At 40.3% G+C, this 19,779-nt stretch overlaps 2 protein-coding genes across 2 annotated transcripts; both read right to left on the reverse strand.

The window, feature by feature from the left end:
* Positions 1-249: 249 nt before the first annotated feature.
* On the reverse strand, positions 250-3,451 carry LOC124155536 (glycine-rich cell wall structural protein 1.8-like). The gene is made up of 3 exons (XM_046529483.1): positions 3,311-3,451; positions 1,973-2,046; positions 250-868 (listed from the first exon to the last, which is right to left on the reverse strand). The coding sequence occupies exons 1-3, from the start codon at positions 3,326-3,328 to the stop codon at positions 250-252; spliced, it is 711 nt and encodes a 236-aa protein (XP_046385439.1). The 5' UTR covers positions 3,329-3,451.
* A 9,048-nt stretch (positions 3,452-12,499) lies between these two features.
* On the reverse strand, positions 12,500-16,330 carry LOC124155603 (glycine-rich cell wall structural protein-like). Its single transcript, XM_046529610.1, has 3 exons — positions 16,264-16,330; positions 15,601-15,671; positions 12,500-13,763 (listed from the first exon to the last, which is right to left on the reverse strand). Exons 1-3 carry the CDS (start codon positions 16,279-16,281, stop codon positions 12,500-12,502), a joined length of 1,353 nt encoding a protein of 450 aa, XP_046385566.1. The 5' UTR covers positions 16,282-16,330.
* Between the last annotated feature and the right edge of the window lie 3,449 nt (positions 16,331-19,779).

Consider the following 19,779-nt stretch of genomic DNA (forward strand, 5'->3'; position numbering starts at 1 on the left):
TGCAAATTTGTTATCACAATGTCCGCGGCTTTGCCGCTAGTCAACCTAAGGAACAATTATTTTCCTTGGCTACAAAGTATCTCTGAGTCCCATGCTCTAATATGCCAGGCATCAGAAATTCCCCTACGAGCAGGTTAATTTAAAGTAAATATGACAAAACATTAGCTCAAAGAGATAGAAAAAGGCACTATTCCTTCATAGCTGCTAGGCGTGAATGGTCAGTTCTTTTTTAACGCCATGGTCTCAACTTTATCGGTCCCAACCACCGTGTCCACCACTGCTTGGAGCCCAACCACTACTGCTCCACCCATAATCATGACCACCTCCACTGTGACCTCCACCGTAACCCCCACCGTGACCTCCACCGTGGCCTCCCCCGTATCCTCCATCTCCGTGACCTCCGCCGCTAAGGTGCTCAATGATGTAGCCGCCGTGGCCACCACCGCCGTAACCCCCGCCGTGGCCTCCACCGTGGCCACCGCTGTAACCACCACCGTGACCTCCATCGTGACCACCGCCGTAACCACCACCGTGACCGCCGCCGTGACCTCCACCGTGACCTCCACCGTGACCACCACCGTGACCGCCGCCGTGACCTCCACCGTGACCACCACCGTAGCTTCCACCGTAACCGCCTCCGCCGTGGCCACCTCCACCGCCGCTGTGACCTCCAACAGCTACAGCCCCGTGGTCGACATGATACTCCTCCTTGATGGGTGGGCCGTAGACTATTCCAACGCTATGGCCTCCTCCACCGTGACCTCCACCATGGCCGCCGCCGTGGTCCTTCACCTTCACGTGCTTCACGATGGTATGCGTGTGGTGGATGTTCTTGATGAAGTACGGCACGTGAATCACGAACTTCTTCCTACAAGCACGAAATGTAACCACATGTACAATTGGGAGTCCGTAATTTGCGATTTCTTCGCTGCCTTTCTTGACATCACCACTCAGTCAAATAATTCACAGGGTTGAGTTATTTTTTTATTAATCTATGTCGATTGAAAGGTCTTTCAAACCAACAGAAGTTTGACTTCTCTGAGCTTCTTCTCGGAAGTCTGGTCAAAATTTTTTTCTTGGGCAATTTTAAATACGCATTCCTTTTAAGACTCTCCAGAAGTAGGCAAGACATTTCCACGCGGAAGCGTATTTGGCTGGTCTTAACAAAATCCCTTATGCCCAATGACGATGAAAACTTAATAATGAGCATGGAACACGCTGTCACGATGTTTTCTCAGCGTGTTCTTTATGCCTCGAACCCAGAATAACAAGGAATAATTCTATGTGAGGTTAACTTTTTTAAACGCCTTTTATCTTTCAGGATACTCTGTAAATGTAAGAATTTTTAGCGCGCCGGTATACTAATATTGTTCCAAATCAACGAATTATCTTCTAATCATACAGAGGAAAGAATCATAGAAATATTATGAAATGATAGCATAGCATGGATACTAACACTGAATGAAAAACTAGTACTCTACGACTCTGCATGGATAAAGTCTTTAGGTAAAAATATTTAGAGAAGCATTGAATTGAGGCAATTCTGGAACACAACTACCAAGTGAAGTAGCACGTATGCGATTAAGTAAAGATTTCAATGTAATCATAGTTTTTCAAAACAATTACCAGCCAATCAAATAAAGGTAGAATTTGTAAGAGTAAGAATCACAATAATTCTACCTAGTATCAAATCAACATCACCTGTACCACCCAGAATTCAATGTACCCTTCATCGAGGCCGGAGCAATTCCAACAATGCAGATTAGACTTATACAGAATTCAAATATACTTCAGGCGATGGAAACAACGTTCCGCCATCGTATTCAAAAGGATAACGACTGAATTACTCCTCCAGGGTTATTTTAATAGTTCATAATAAATTCGCAGCAAAGATAAAGATTTACTGATATTAAACGAAATATTTTGAAAGCAAAGAATACCTCAATTTCCGATGGTAATTATGTGTACTTACTTTCCACCTTTCCCGCCACCACCTCCTGCATCGCCGATGCTTGACATGCTCAGTATTATGAATGCCAAAATAATCTGGAATTAAAAAAAGGAAAAAAAATATAGCACCATGAAAATTCATCCTAACATTTTTCTGATGGATGTAGGCTCCATTATCATCTAAAAAAATTATCTTCATGATCATAAATAACAAGCTAGTGTACGGGATATTAAAAATAAAATACAAAACAATCTATGCGGCTAAAATCTACGACAGAAAATAAGGCAACGAGAAATTGCTAGAATTCACTGGGTGAACATCCAGTCCCTACCCTAATAGAAAATGGATCGCTTAAATACAGCACTTATTCACCACGCACATGGTTCCAATCAATAAACCAATACCACTATCAACATATTTGACACTTTCTTTGTTGACTGACGTCAAAATAAGGTAAAGAGGGGCAAAATTGTCAAGTGTGACTTAGTTAATCTTAACTCAAGAAAATTAGGGCTGGATACGTGGTACTGAGAAAAATAAGCATGATACAAGGAAGTAGTATATTACATCAATTTTTTTAAATAAAAAGTTTGAAATGGGAAATGCATGCATCACACAATTCACTAACTCGTTTTGGTAATGATGAAATGTCATAGTCTCCTTACGAAATTACTGAAAAATGTACATTTAATTTAAATGTTAAATTTAATCTTGAGCCATAAAACTTGGAACACATTCATAAATATTATCACTAATTCTCAAACTAAAGCGATTATAAACGTGCGTTTGTCATGCGTATGAGAGTAAAAAGAAGAAATTTAGAAACTTTCAAGAAATTTAGAAAACTAAGAATTAAATAAATCCTAGAATCTAAAAAAAATATTATTTAACTTTAAATATACCGTATTCTCTTAATTTTAACAATATCACCGGACTATATTTCTATAAAATGCCGTATTTATTCGTGTACTGTTAAGCAAGTAGTAGATTTCCTTTCGAGTCTGCTATAACAGCCTGGTCTGACAAGCATCACTCAGGCCATTTTTTTCCCGCATTAATTTTGAGTTAGTTTGGAATAAGCGTTTCAATGGTAAAGAAAGTGATATTACCTCGAAGAGATATTCTACAAGACAGAATAGCCCACGGTATGCCTCTCCATAAAATATGACAATTTGACAAACTCTTATGAACTAACGGGTTTCGATAATATAGCATAATTCATACACAAACTACGTAGAAGCTTAAAATTCAATGGTATTTACACATCGAAGGAATTATTATTCTAAGACTTTGGATATCCTAAAACTTATATCTAAAAATCTTTTAAAAAACTCCTCAGAATGGAGAATATCCACGCACCACTTCCTTCAGACCCATGTCGTCTACTACTGGTAAGAGACTTGGTCAAAACTGATTCCTATGGATAATCCAGGCCAATCAGAAAATCCAGTAATCCAGAGAGTCTTGCTGCTGCTAAAAATCCTAGATCCTCAAGCTGAGGTAATGATGTCCCGAGTGATGCCTCCTTGGGGACGAGCTGCACTTTATATAGAGCACCCCGGAGGGAGGAGGACCAGGGGGAGGGGAATTGGGAGGGGTGCATTGTAAACCCCCCACACACGACGAAAATCACCCCCTGGGCATGAGCCCTTCACCCTTTTCGTTCCCTAATGTACTCTTTCTCTCCTCTATAACCTCCCCATCCATGAAGACCGCTAATCCTTTCACCGCCTTTCCATTGACTGTGGTCCTGCCGTGACGTACGCATTGTCCCCCCAATATCTTACGCTTCCACCCCGCCCAGCAGATCACCCTTCCCTGACCGACAATGCATTTTCGCAGAACTTTTACTCCAGCCCTACCTCCTCTCCTATTTCTCTCCGACACCCCCATTACCGCCCCCCCGGGTCCAGCTGCCCCTCTACAACAGAGTCGAGCAATTCTCCGAACCCACTCATCTTTCCATCGAGGTGAGATGAGGTCGAGGCGTTAAACGGGTGAAGGGACTACCTTAACACAGACATGTGCGCAGAGCATCAGCGGGTACACTCTTAAGAAGGAGATAGGATCTCTTCTCTCGGAGCTGAAAGATCAGACATCTTTCGAGAGCGAGGAGGTGTAGCAGCTTTTGAGCTCTCCAGATCGTTAAGTTCAGGTAATCGCGGGGCTTTGTGCGATGGCTATGCCCTTTTCCTTTCTTTGGACGCGGCTGAAAAAATAGAGATGGTCTCGGGCAAGGTTGTGTGAGGAATGGCGCACCGCAGAAGTGGGATGAGGCGAGGAAGAAAGTAGCAAATTTCCTTCCCTTCCCAACCAATAACTAGCAGAGATGGTGTATATAGAGAGTAGGGGGATACACTTTTGTTATTCTCTTTGACAAGTGAGTGGGAGGTGCATCTATGAGGAAGATTCTCTCCAGTCTCCAGTGTGATTGTAGAAGAGCAACCATCTTCATCGAAGTCACTCAAGAGTTTCAATACCTAAGGATTGCTTATGTACCAAAGAAAATCGTGCATAAAAAATTTAAATTGGCACTGGGAACACTAAGGATTTCAATAAAATAGCATTGGAGGCATGTGTCAGTAGGAAATATCATTGCTTCGCCCCACTGATGGCAGGGCCCAGTCGCTCAACAGTTTTTGACTACCAACCATTTCTGATACCGAATAATAATATTGGTTAGAATACTTGGAATTCAATATGCTGTTAATCCAATGTATTTTCATCTTCCCAAATATCTGTCTTCTGATATAAGATTCCACTTTTATTAATATTTTTATTTTCTCCCCCATCCTTTGTATTAAATAATATTGTCTGTTGCACGAGTACGTCTAGTTCATGTATTAAAAACCTCTTCCAAGTCTAGTCAATATATGTATAATTTTTTAAAGACATGTTTCAGTTTTTTTCTGTCTTCTTGGGCATAATTTGTCGCATGGAACGGATTATCATCAGTTTCTCACACAACAAGAATATATTCATTGCTCTCCCATTGAAAATATGCACTGACATCCGAATTTCTGTACTTGCTCTTTCTCGGGAATTATATCCATCACTTAAGGCTACGATGTGTATCTGAGGGCATTCAATAATCTGGTAGTCTAATTTATTTTCTTCTTCCAACCAACCTCCTATTCTATGATGTAAGATTCTACTTTTCTAAACACCTTCATGAGCTGTCTCATTTTTTTGCAGTTGGCAGTAGAATATCTAGAAGGTGTGAAGTAGCAAATAAATCTCCACATTTACAAATAATAGAGTAAATCTAGGTAGCACAACAACGCCTATTCCATGCCTTTAAAGCCTCTTATTATCGTTATCACCACAAAGGGCGAAGATGTGATGAGGATTTTTATGCTGCATCTTACGGATGGGCTATGGCTATTGAATGGATGAATGCTCGTTTACACGAACTATCCCTGATAAATAATTCTTCGCCAAATTATCGAAAGGAATGAAAATCAAGAAGATACTAATTTCAGTACTTCTAAGTGAAAGGACAGTTAAATAAGTTTTTCAAAATAAGATATTAACTGAGCGGTAGCACTAAGATCGCTTGGAAATTACAGCCACACATAGGCAGCCAAATGAAACTCGTGCTCATTATTTAAGAACACTCCCAATTGATTAATTCGCTGTATCCATGAGAGAATTTTTTTTTAAACCAAGTCAATTCCAATGGCTGAAATGGAGTCAGTAATTTATGAAAATATAATCAAATACAGATATGTTTAAAAATTCCTTTTCCCAGAGACAAATAAAGATCAAAAGTTTCGTCGAGATTTTAATCCCGGTCGTTCGCTTGTCAACGTTTTGTCTTACGGTTTCCTTATTTCCCATTGTTACTTTCATTCTTGGTATTATTTTTGAAACTGCTCGCGAAAAACCAGTTCCATGCTATGCAAGATGCATGAGGCCTTCAAAGTAAAATATTTTTCTTTAATTCTCCTTTGGGTGATAGGGGTGATCTCACCAATCGCATACGCATGTGCAGTAGCTTCAGAAGCTTTTTAGCATTGTGTATAATGGAATGACAGCTTACCCTAAACAGCAATCCTGAATTGGATCACTTGTTACTAAATAGAAGAAGATTCACCAACATTATTTCATGCGAAGCTATTCATACTGACAACCTTCACTCTTGCCGTTCGGAAGCCTTCCTTCCACAAAATATTCCACTTCATCTGTCTCACCATCAGACCTTCACCCGTCATTAAGCTCTACATGGAAATTATAATTCCTTTGCTGATTCCACACCTGTAGTTTCATCATCTTTCTCTCAAATGTGTTTTTACATTATTGCCATGGATTACGTTAAAATCGTAAGTCAACCTCGGCTCTTATTTCATTTTTCTCCACAAACTACAACAGGAGAATTTTCAAATGGTCAAAAAGTGCATTTAACATTCGGCATGAGAAAGAGAGCCTAACTTTTGACGGTTTAACCAAGGAATTTGGCTTGGTAACGGATTAATGTAGATATGATGGAAAACACCCAAATCACGTTTTTCTCCCTGACACATTTCTCTCTTCTTTTTTTAGGGGCGAGACGCGAAAAGCTACTTATAGAATATCAATCGTTGTCAGCAGTTACTTTGGTTTTTTTAGGATATTTTTCTGACAATTTTAGTTGTTAACCGCGAATTGGAAGATATTTATAGACGAATTAGGAAAAAGTTAACTCAGTGTAATTTATTTTTCACCGGAATTGGCCATTTCAAGTTATGAATAAAATAGATTCTTTTTCAGCACGCTCAGAGAGGGAGACCGTTTTTCTTTCTATGATTTTTCTACGAATACAACTTTTCACTTTCAATTCCTATTTGGAGCTTCATATATTCTAGCGATTTTTTAAACAGGCACCAAAGTGTATTGCAACTTTGTTCTAAAAAAAAGTATCCGCTCAGTTGAAATATGTGATCACGTAGAAATTCCATGCTCTAATTGACATGGGTAAGCTCGAAAATAACCTTCGAATGCGCATTTAAAATCTTCCCACTCAAAAGTCAGGGTCGCTATTACTTTTCGACCGTTGGTCCAAAGAGATGACTTAGCGAGAAAATCAGCGTGACGACGAAAAAAGCAAACTTTCCCTTCCATTCCATTCCGCTCTACGGTGACTTTTCACCGCTTGATTGTGATGAAAGAAGGAAAGAAATCTCCTTCCGCCTGAAATATATTACCTACGTAAGACAGAATCTGCTGTGTTTTGAGAACTCTTCAGTGATTTACTCGCAACCGCAATAATCTGTTTCGTAGCTAAGAAGTCCCGCGTCTTCCACGGCCCATCACGGAGGCCTCCTTAATGGTATCCCATTCAAACAACTTCACCTTCATGCCTGACAAGTGTGACGACTTGTAAACGCCACCTTTGAAAAGACTATCCTTTTCTGAACGAGGAAGAAACAACCAAACTGGCCAAAATTGAAAACTAAAGCTAGATGATAATAAAGTGACTGTGAGAGAGGAACATATTAGTAAAAAAATGTCTGATTGATCAAATTTATACGTGAACCGTTATTTATGACCTTCATAGTAGAAGAGATACACTTTTAAAAGGAAAGAAATTCAAATCCGACATTCCCCATGAGGTTGGTACATTGGAAACAATACCCTCCTACCATCCAATTTATAGCGGCAAGATTCCTATTTCAACTCGTAATTCGTTTTCTGTTATGACCAATCCGTATGGACTGGGTACTACGGTGGTTTAAAAACAGTTCCCTTTGAAAGGTCTTAAGTTTCAATCTATGATTAGGTAGAGCTTATAAAGCGCAATTACGAAGAGATAGTATTTTAAACCAAATGGTTTTTGGGGAGCAAACTGAAGAATTAATATGCAATTTGTTTCCACTGTTTCACAGATATTTTTTCCAAGTTCGGTGAAACATTAATCCGGCTTGAATAAAGATATCTGACAACAACGACCACGTTAGAAAAAATATTCTGAATTGACCACAGACGTCCATATCCTAATGTGGCAAGCCATGGCAAAAACATGGTGTTGCAAACGTCGTTTGATCGATGAAGATAAATGGATGCGCCGAGCCAGTAATGAGAAAGTAGAGATATAAGGTTTGCATTCTCTTCTTCGAAGTATATACTTCGAAAGAGAGCTTATAAAAGCGCTAATCCGTATTTAAAAGGCTTGGAGGGAGGCGCTGAACTAAATCGAATGGACCGATAAGGTGGGAAAGGAGGATTTATTCAATATCCACGACATGAGATACGTATACCGGAAATATAATCATGGGAAACATTGCAGTAAAAATTCCCCGAGGAAGATTTAGGGACAAATACTCAATTCAAGTCTAGGAGAACAATTTGATGAAAAACGGGATGGAACTGGTGCTGGATGAGGAAAACTGTAGTGCCTCCGCCCAAATCTAAGGATTTAAATGGGTGATCGCCCATCTTAGTTTTACCTATGGGACCAAAATATTTTTTTAGGGCAGCGATGTAGAAAGCTAGATAATCATAAAATATCATTAAAACTAGTGGATATTATTATTACCGTATTCTACCGATTAACGTAGGTTTCCATGGAGTACTTTTGAGGTCTTCTGGCAGCCTCGCCTTCTGTCATGTGCGTCCATTTTCAATTCTCTATAAGGCCTACTTCCTTTCATTCTATGTAAAAATCCTATTCTTTTCCTTCCTCTCCCTCGTTTACCCTACATCTACCCTATAATACTGTTTTCAACATCCTCTACCCGCTAAGAACCCGCTCCATCCATACCTTCTGTCTCTTCTGTACCTCATCCAAAAGGTGCCTCTCCTCACCCACCATGTCCAGCACTTCGTCGTTCTTCCTCCTCTCCGTCCACTTAGCCTTCTCCATTCTTCGCCACACCCACATCTCAGATGCCTCCAGCCTTCTCTCGTCCTCCTCCCTAAGTTTCCGTACCGTAAAGAGCTACTCTTCAAATCAAACTTTTCTTTAAACTCTTACACAACGATCCTCTCATAAGCTCCCTCCTGTTCTTGAACGCCTCCTCAGCTAGTGCAATTCTCTTCCTGATGTCCTTACTAATGAATCTGTTTTCCTCTAACGTGCCGAATTAGTTGAAATGCTCTACCTGCTCAAGTTTTTCCCCGCTTACTTTAAACTTGAGTCTCACATTGCTCGTTCGCGATGCTTTACAAAACCGCATGACCTTGGTCTTCTTGTGATTAATCCTCATCCCACTTAGTAAATCTATTCAAAGTAATTTGTTTCTCTTAAATGCTAGACCATTAGTGCTGCTTTATTTTCTGTTGATCCGGAAAAGGCATTTTAGACTGTTGGTTTGAACTCTAAAGAGAGACGGACGAGGGATAGAAAATACAGCATTCCATTTCCCTTTGCCTCTAGCATGAGAGGAAAATCATCTGCGTCACTACATGGGTGATAATTACTTGAGACAACCATGAAGAGCATTGGAAGACGCACTGAGCTAAATTTTTCTCACCTTTAGCCGCATGTAAGTGTGAAAGGAGCACTTGACAAGCCGTGCGACAACTGAAGTTTCTCTTGCGTTAACAATTAGTCTCTGGAATTATTACTATGGCCACCTGCTATCACTTTGGTACATATATTTCTGCAGAGAAATGCTAGAAAAAACAACATAATATTCAACATTATATTTTTAATTTTAAAAAACACTGCGACAGATCAACGTCTTCCCATCGATGAAAGTTTTCCTTCGTTTAAATTTCTATTCTCATACTCCATTAATGAGAAACAAAAATGCGCAAAATTAACACATTCATTCATTTGCAGAAATACAAATTAAACAATTGCCGGAAAGCAGTTAAACTTATAGGCTGTCGAGTAAAATAAATTTTTAATTTAATTTTGTTGCAATACTTTGAATTATTTAAAATCCAGCTCCTCAAATATATTGTAATTTAATTGATTTTACCTATGCCTAATTGAAATGATACCGGAGCCATTTTTTTATTCCAATCTTAAGTTACCATAAATGCGTTTACACACATTCATAAAAAGAGAGAATAGGAACGCCAAAAATTGAGATAATTCCTACCTTCTCGTGAAAACTAAATTACCATCAAATGGACACCTAATGGAAGCAAAGACTTCAATACCGTGGACACAAATAAAATGCTGGGTAGTTAATTCACTGAAAAAACTTTCATGAATGAAAATAGTTGCCAGACTATTATTTATCAAGCCAAAAACAATGGCGCAAACAAGATTGTTATCAATAGAAGTGGATTCAAAGCTATATTCCCATAATAGCATAAATCATAAGCTCGTTTTTGGATTGAATAATGGTGACCATCCATTCGGAGCTATGAAAAATTTTATTTACTGAACTATTTATACAAGTAAAACTCCAAGCAAAGTTTAAAATAGAAATTTTTAACATATATGTAACTATACTTGCATTATTCCATGCAAAAGTTTATCAAGCTGAAATTTAGAACAATCTGTCATGCTTCACTGCTTCATGGCCACAATATTTCGTTGGGTAGCATTGTTTCAAATCTAAAAATTATCGAAGAAGTTTATCGATTGTACATCGATATTTTTTTTATTCCTCACTTTGTACGAACTACTAATCCATCAAGATAAGAGGTAACAGTCGCCGACGCAGAGTTTCTTATCTACCTACTGTAGATCACTCACGATCACGCTGTAGATCACTTTTCACAAAAGGCAGGGGTCGGCAACCTACGGCTCACGAGCCGTATGCGGTTATTTCGATGTCAAAATGCGGCCTTCCAGTTTGTTGTACAAAACATTACAGTTATATCATTTTATTTTCAAAACTCAAAAAAATATTTCAAACAGGATAAAAACCATAAATGTAGGACAGAGAGAGGATTATGCACCCGCATACTATATAATTCCCTTGAAGTCAGATTAAAGCCCTGTCAAAACGCAGCTGCGCAGCAAATTGCAACTAGTTGAGTGACTTTCGGCTCCTCCGTCTCAAAAGGTTGCCCGCCGAAGGCATTTACATATTAAATCTTATAAAAGTTTTTACTTACTCTCTACATCCAACATGGTGATACATTTACCCCCAACAGTTTCATTTTAGACTCAACAATCAACACGTACCGAATCATTACTTGCGTGTGGTATGCAATTGGAGCAATGCTAATACGCCTCAATTAGTATGGAATTCATAAGCTCTGAGCACATCGATTTTTAAGTTTAAAATCAGAATCACTGAGCTGACACGGAGCAACATTGGCAAATGTCAGCGTAAGAATGTAAAAGTGAGGGACCTTAATGAAAGTGAGATTCCTTTCTCCAGGCAATTACGAAGAAGAGACAATTTAAAACGCGAGTTCCCATAAACTTCAAGGAGAAAGGCTGAGAATTCGAGACAAAGCCTTAATGCTGGCAATTTTTTTAGCTTTTTATCTCTCTCCAACTGGTAATTGAGGAGTTTTCCCTCTCTAGGGAATTTAAAATGTGCGTTAATTAAAGTAAGGAATAAGAAGTATGCACCATGAGAAAATGAAGACGATTGAAATACTGAGAAGAAAACACAAGTTAAAACATATTTTAGGTTTATTGCTAAAGAAAATGGCACAATATCCAATGTTAAATGAAAACAAATTCACTAAGTTTGATATTCTACTCTTCACTTAAGGAAGAAGCTTGGTTAGAGAAAAATTTTAAAATTCAGGCCTTGCTCTTTCAAATTTTATCATATGATTATTTATTAATGAATATATATTAGTATACTAGAATACTATCCTGGAAAAATTCTTAGGCAGTAACCAGAAAATTTTTAGGATGTAGCTTCACCTAGGCGAAAGAACCGATAATGTATATCAAGCTGAATTACTATCACACAAGTAGATATACACCTTATATTAGAATACTTTACGATAAATCAAATTTTAATTTGTAAGTTAACTATATACTTATATGTTATTTTCCTGAATTTAAGTATGAAGAACTATGATATCTCCCACCCCAAATAAGGACAGATATTAAAGAAAATATAGTAATTACTGTAGACAAAGTAAAATGGACCGTTCTAAAGCTTTGGTTTAATTAAAAAAGGGATATCCTTCAAAACTTCTTAGTAGTCCAGGAGAGTTAGTAAAACTTCGATTTAGTTCGAGAGAAATTAGTCTTGAAATGATTGGCGTTAAACATCGATATGAGATAATTTGGTGACCAGGAATATTCCGGGGAAAAGAGAAATTTTTTCAACATTCTACAAAAAACAACATATTATTTTTTATAAAAATAACTTTTATTGCCGTTAAAAAAATCAGACGGCGGTATATTTACATTTATCAAAGATAACAGACAACAATAAATCACTCAAAAACACAATATAATCGTAAAATAATGCAACAGCATGAGTATGTACATTCACAGCGTAAAAATTATTCATCTGAGATGAGTGAGGATGTGAGCTCTTTAAATTGCAGCGATTTTAACAACATGAAAACAACACGCAAAATTATGGAAAATTGACAAGTGAGCTGTAGCAACGAGCTTAAGCTACGTTTATAATGCCTCCTTTAGGGAATATAGTGAGCAGCTGAAGGAGGTGATATCCATCAACCCGATACTCAGTGATATCCTCCGTGGCCTCCGCCCCCACCACCGCCGCCTCCGTGGCCTCCGACACTCTCCCAGTCGATGGTGCTGTACCCGTTTGATCCGTAGTCTCCGCCTCCGCCGTAGCCCCCGCCGCCTCCGCCATGGCCTCCGCCGTAGCCCCCGCCGCCTCCGCCATGGCCTCCGCCGTAGCCCCCGCCGCCTCCGCCATGGCCTCCGCCGTAGCCCCCGCCGCCTCCGCCATGGCCTCCGCCGTAGCCCCCGCCGCCTCCGTTATGGCCTCCGCCGTAGCCTCCGCCAATGCCTCCGCCTCCATGACCCCCTCCGCCACTCGGGCCCTCGACGATGTAGCTTCCATGTCCGCCGCCACCACCTCCGTGACCTCCACCGTGACCACCTCCGATTCCGCCTCCGAATCCGCCTCCGTGACCGCCTCCATGACCGCCTCCTTGACCACCTCCGTGACCGCCTCCGTGACCGCCTCCGTGACCGCCTCCAAATCCACCCCCGAAGCCTCCGCCGCCATGGTCATCGTGGCCTCCGCCAAAACCGCCTCCGTATCCACCGTCCCCGTGACCTCCGCCGCCGTATCCACCGCCACCATGACCTCCGCCCCCGTATCCACCGCCCCCGTGGTCACCGCCCCCCCCGTAACCACCTCCATGACCGCCGCCTCCGAACCCACCTCCGTGGCCGCTACCTCCGATGAAATCTAATAAACCGTGGCCGCCGCCCCCGTGACCACCACCGCCCCCATAGCCTCCACCGCCTCCATGACCGTCTCCATGACCACCTCCATAGCCACCACCCCCTCCGTGACCGCCGCCACCTCCGTAGCCACCGCCGCCTCCGTGACCCCCACCACCTCCGTGGCCGCCCCCGCCTCCTCCGCTCAGGTGCAGGATGCCATGATTAACATGGACATCTTTTTCGACTGGGGGACCAACAACGATCACCCCGCCTACACCACCGCCGCCCCCATGACCTCCACCTCCGTATCCACCACCGCCGCCTCCATGACCGCCGCCACCGTATCCACCCCCGTGGCCACCTCCATGGCCTCCTCCGTGGCCTCCACCGTAGCCGCCGCCGCCTCCGTGGCCCCCGCCATGACCCCCTCCTCCGTATCCTCCGCCTCCACCGTAGCCGCCTCCGCCCCCGTGCCCTCCGCCAAAGTCGCCGCCGCCGTCCCCGTGGCCCTTGACGTGCTTCACGATGGTCTTAGTGTGGTGGATATTCTTGATGAAGTACGGGACGTGGATGACGATCTTCTTTCTGAGGATGGAATTAGTCACTTAACACGATTCTCGTATTTTCGCCATTCATAAGGTTAAATTGAGTTATTTCATCTCTCCATTCGGTGGACCAGTATCTCTCCCATTGGGGATAGAGCTCACAGATTAAAGTTTGAGTACATATGCTTGGTGGATGATAGTGAAAATCATCAGCCGAATCGTATAAGTCCATAAGTCTATATCGCTGGACAATACGTATCTCAAAAATAGCAACTTTTCAAGAGAGCAAAAAAAATGATTAATTTCTTTTACTTGCACACTGAAATTTAAAAACCAAAAGTTCAGAAAACTGAAAAAGAAGCATTCATTTGCAAAATAAAGAGTTGTACTTTGCTTGTATTTTTTTTAAATGTTATCACACTTTGTTTAAGATAACCGTCTCAAACCGGCCGAAATTCAGATACGTGTTGTTAGAACTTAGCCATCGATATGCAGCGTTTAAAATTCGGAACGATAATTATTTTCATAATTAGTATAGAAGATTTATACACAATATTTTTATCTGTGATTGATTTCGAACCTCTCGCATGAATAGCAGAGGTGAAATCCACGGTAATTGAATAAGCTCCAAGGTTCATTTTCTGATCGATGGGATTGTTTCAAATGGACAGCAACAAAATGTTATTAAAGTTCCTAATTAGGCAATTACTTCCCCGCCTAAAATCAAATTTTAAAAATCCCATCCAAAATTTATTCCATAAACGAGCATAGTAAAACTTGCACAATGTATTTAAATAATTAATACCCTCGAATAAAGTTAATAATTCCTCTAATATTCCAGATTTCTTGCGGTGGTGGTTTTGGTGGAGACAACCGATAGCTAAGGTCACCGTCGACGACAGGACAGGAAGGGTGGAGAGAAACCCAGCGTCGGCATTAGCCATAGCAAAAAGCGCTAAAGGGACCACGGCTTAGTGTCCCATCCGACGGACGGAGTACTAATTCTGAGGGTCCTCCACACAGCACTCAAGCAGGGGTCGGTCAGTCGGTGAAAATCCATGGCCACCTCCGGGATTTGAACCCGGGCCCATGGGGTGTGTAGCTAACACTCTAGCCACTACACCAACCAGATCCTGCATAATTATTGGGTAACTAAAAAAATGGTTGAGATGGATAGTTCTGCTTCTCCATTTTATTTCCACCAAAAAGAGAATAAACCTAGTACCACGAAAGACTAAACGACAAGGGAATTAAGGGAAGATAGAACATGCCTTTTTCAACATTCCGATGTAACAACAGAGCTATGCCTTATCGATTCATAGTACTGCAACCCAAAGATTGGTCTACTGCAGCCCAACATTTCTCCTTCTCGCAAGTTAACCGCGCCAGGAAACTGTGATGCTTGGCACAGGAAAAAAGGCTGCCAAAAAATAGCAAGAAGTGCACGCAGGATGCAAAACTTAAGACTGACCAAAAGTGTAAAAATAAAGACGCATGGACAGAAAAAGAGATAGTTATAAACGTTTAAACTAATACCTCATAAAGACTTTGCGGAAAAGTACCGGGGGAATATAAATAGTAACGTTAAAAAATGTAGAACCCAGACAAATGGCCTGTTACAAAAGATATAAAGAAGAAATAGCATCTTGGGCTGCATAATGAATGAAGAAAGTATCTAAAAAAAAAAGTAAAGAAAATGAAAAAAGAACAAAAAGTAATGATTCTCGTGGTTAGGACGATCTAACAAAAATATTTGACGGTGGCATATAGATATTCAAGTCAGATCTTTCACTCACAGGACTGAGTAGGACGTCATTGGGAGCTGATAGGTATAGAATAACACTAATCAAAAGATACACATGAGATGAAATACTCACCCTCCATGACCTCCTCCGCCGCCTGCTTCACATGTGGTAAACCATATTACGAGTAATATCACCGGCCATAACTGCAAGTAAATATTTCAATATTAGAAAAGGAAAAGACCCCAAGGTACTTTGACAGAGATTCGAACGGTTACGGAACGAATAAAATTCCAATTAAATCAGTTAGATCGTAATAGTTAAGGCTTACTAAATACACAATGAATACATTTTATTTTTACAAAATTTTATATATAAAAATAGAGTTTGCATTTGAAGTAGATCTCGCATTTGTTGCAAATAAATAATTTTTATCCATTTACGCCTCTTAAACGCGTCGAAAAATCATCGATACAAACGAGCGTAGTTAAGTCTGTTAGGCTGTATTGTTGCCAAAGACAAGTATCCACTTTCATCCCAGAAATAACATAGCAACAGCTCAGGAAATGCTTTAAAAAATCCCAAAAAATAACCTTAGCAGCAGTATTTAAGAATTCCTCCAAGTTGCTAATAAAGGTGCAAATAAATTGAGGAGAGAGTCGCTAAAGAAAAGCCTGTAAACTAATCTACGACACGTTCCTAATCCAACGAAAGAACATCATCCGAAGCACCTTTGATAGCCACATAATCCACGCCGGGAGATAAAACAAAGAGAATGAGAAAGGGGAAGTGCCATACCGCTTCCTTTGACGCCATCTCCACGGATGGCTCTCCAAGATACAACTATCCACGGGGGAAGACGCACTGTGAGTATGCTCTCTCCGGCGCCCATACTGAGCTTATATACACGAGGACGCCGCGGCGGGAGAGATGGGCGAATATGGTCCATCAATCCCCAAACTTCCCCTTCCCACGTAACGCACACGAAATTCTTTCTCTTCCTCCCGGCACCACCCCCTCCACTCTCCCAATCGCCCTCTTTCACCCCATTGACACGAAGGAACCCAACCTTTCACCGAAGGGAAACACAAAACCGACCAACCCCCGCGAAGGAGGAAAGATCTTCAAAATCATTATTACTTGAGTGAGGCCTAACTCACTCACTCTCTCTTCCCCGACTTCCTCCGTAACCCACACCTCCATTCGTCGTGGGCAACTAACTCTCCCCCCCCCCTCCGATAAAAGATGCGCCTCATCTGGCGGGTGGAAGGATTTCGCGCACCCAAGGCACTCTGGGATATCCCTGCTAGGGTGATGATCACTCCATCACGAGTCGGTGGTCACGCGGCTTTCGGGAGAGGAACCCCCGCGATGACGGGGAAAAGTGAGCGGTGACGGGGGTTGTTAGTCCCCGTAATAGACCGGAAGGCGGTAACTATGGGTTTCCGTAGAAAAGGAAGGAATTTTGCGATATTTGCGGATTCATCCTTGATTCAACGACATTCTCCATGGTGAGCAGACACGGATTTAAAGGTTGGAGCTAATGGTCCTCAAGATCTCGCCCCTACTTTAGCTAGAATTTTCCTAAATTTAAAAGCATATTCGTTCTAATTTAGAGGTGTGTGCTGTCGAGACGCCGACACAGGAAGCTACTCCAAGCCCCAGCGCCGAGCCCAGCTGAAAATAAGGTGGCGAGTCTCTCGGAATATCCTCAGTACCTACAGCGATGTATTCTCAATATGTAATCTTAGTTGTGCGTTTCAAAAATTCACGTGATTGAATTTTTAATCTTTAGTGACCAATTCGCGCCGCAGAGATGTAGAGATCATTGGCGTGGACAAAAAATAAAAATACGCGGCAAAAATTATAGCCTAGGATACCTCCGCCATCGAATTTTTACTGTCGGAGCACATTTCTATTCTAAATACGATTGAAAAACACAATTTTTACATTGATTATTCTAGATTGTATAAATTTCAATTTAACTGAGTATACTTATGCCACGAAGCCTGAAGAGGCCAATGGAATAACCTGGATTCTTCTTGCTGGAAGAACATTTCGTATTACTACATGCTTAATAATAATGATTATACAATTTATTGTTCTCAGATTATTACACTCGATTAGGACATTGTTTATAAACAGTTTACAGCTCAGAAATCAGCTTGATTTATTAGAGTAATAATAAATTGAAATCGTTAACAAACGAAAATATATAATTAATAAATTACCAAATATTTTACATGTACGAATTAAATTCCTAGCATTTGATTTTCAGATCCTGTCTCATCCTTGGAACTAAATTACAATATTAATTAAATTTTAATGTCTAAGTATAGTACTAAATTTAAATCGTTAACAATTGAAAATATACAACATAATGAAGAACATGCATAAATGAATCTACAGCGTTGAAAAGTACAATTAGTTAGGGCTAGTTAGGAACAAGTATAACTGTTTTCTGAATTTTTGCAGGGATGAAGAGTTTTTGATTGGTTAGGCAAGGTTGTTCCATGTTTCTGAGGCGCTAAATAATTTTTGACAATTTGTGGACCGATAATGTGATACATGAATGGGATGGTCATGCTTCCCCAATAAATATTCACCATGCCCCTGATGCTGAGTAAGTGTCTCAAAAGGTAGAAATTCCATCTAGGGGCCGGTACGGAAAATTTATCTCCATCAGCGGTAGATATGAGCAAATTGATATACACGATTAGGCATTTGGCGCTTTAAAGCTTGAGTTAGCGTATCGACACCCGCTGTGATGGCTTAATAAGTCGTTTCAACTATCCATTTTCTCTAGTGTAAGTTCACGGCAAATATTAAAATTATTAACAATGGATGGCCAAAATATGAAAATGCAAATTAAGAGATGGCTTTTTTATGCAGAAAAATTATATCAATGCAAAGATATTTCTGTTAGTTTCATTACTTTGATAAAGACGATTGAAATTTTAATGAACACGTTACTTTAACATCTTGAATAATTCAATTTCCATACATTATTTACTTTAAAATACCGAAATATATTTGCAGAGAATTTGAATGAAAGAAAATAAGTTTTTCTTGCACGATTGATCATCACTTTTATTACAAAAATTCTTCTCACTAACACAAAATAAAATACGAAAAATCATTTTTTAATGAGAAGTAAAATAGATTCACATGACAACTCTCGTAAATAAAGAAAGATCACTGCCTCAATAGTTAATAGTCATGAAATAAATTGGTTGTGATTTGAAATGTATAAAAAGATAAACTGTCTGCTATTACCTTCGATCAAGACAATTTTAATCATCCTCAATTGGTGATTTATATAAAATTTAGATCATTACTTGCAAAACTTTTCCTCTCTAAAGGAAAAAGTCGATTAAAACAACGAACCCCGATATTTTGGTATACAAGCCACTCTCAAAATTTAAACTCGGAACGAGGATATCATTGGTGATTAGTTCCTTGTGAATATGAGGAAAAGATCCTTTGTTAAGGCCAGAATAGGAAAGTGAATATACGTCGTACACTCCATTTCATTTTTATACCTTATATTATTCTACAATCATTTAGGTATTTTTGCATTCATTTAGTGCGAGTATTGACAAACAAAGGGACTAATTCTTTTTTTTCACTATTCCCAGCACTCAAATACTTATACTGAGCTAATGCTGCCAAAATTTTGTGGCCGATAGATACGTATTCTGCCGATATATATTGTTAAACTCATTTAAATATTATTCTGCTTCTTCGTCCTGAAAAGCAAAAATTTATAAAAAAAAAATAAGTTGTAAATACCACGGAAAACGGATTATTTTCAATAGGTACCTTATTCAAATACAATTTCCAGAAAATATGGCACGATAAACCTTTTTTGTTGACGCCATTCGATGAAGATCCGACGATTAGAAAATAATATTTTTAAATTTTCCTTAAACTGACATACATACACTTCATTTACCGCGCCAGCCTCGATAATCTGGCAATTTTCTTTCCGGGTGGTAACTGAGAGACTCCCGAAACTTCCGGCGGCGGTGAAGTAAGGAAAGCCAATAAGCCACACGGCCGCATTTTTCCTTGTACGCAGATTGGGCAATTGCCCTAGGTGAGCCCGATTGGGTAGGTCGATACGGGTCTTTTCACCCCTTTCACTCCCTCACGCCCATAACCCTGAACGCACCCCCACTTCCCATTCCCACCCAGTGTCCACCTCGAGGGAGGAAGACAAGAAGAAAAATCTCGCTTTCCCCTCTCGGAGCTGTGCTAGACATTTGCAGACAAAAAGACTCTCTTGGGTGAGAAGTGTGAGATATAAAAAGG

Source organism: Ischnura elegans, chromosome 1, assembly GCF_921293095.1.
Source record: "Ischnura elegans chromosome 1, ioIscEleg1.1, whole genome shotgun sequence".
NCBI classification, from domain to species: domain Eukaryota; kingdom Metazoa; phylum Arthropoda; class Insecta; order Odonata; family Coenagrionidae; genus Ischnura; species Ischnura elegans.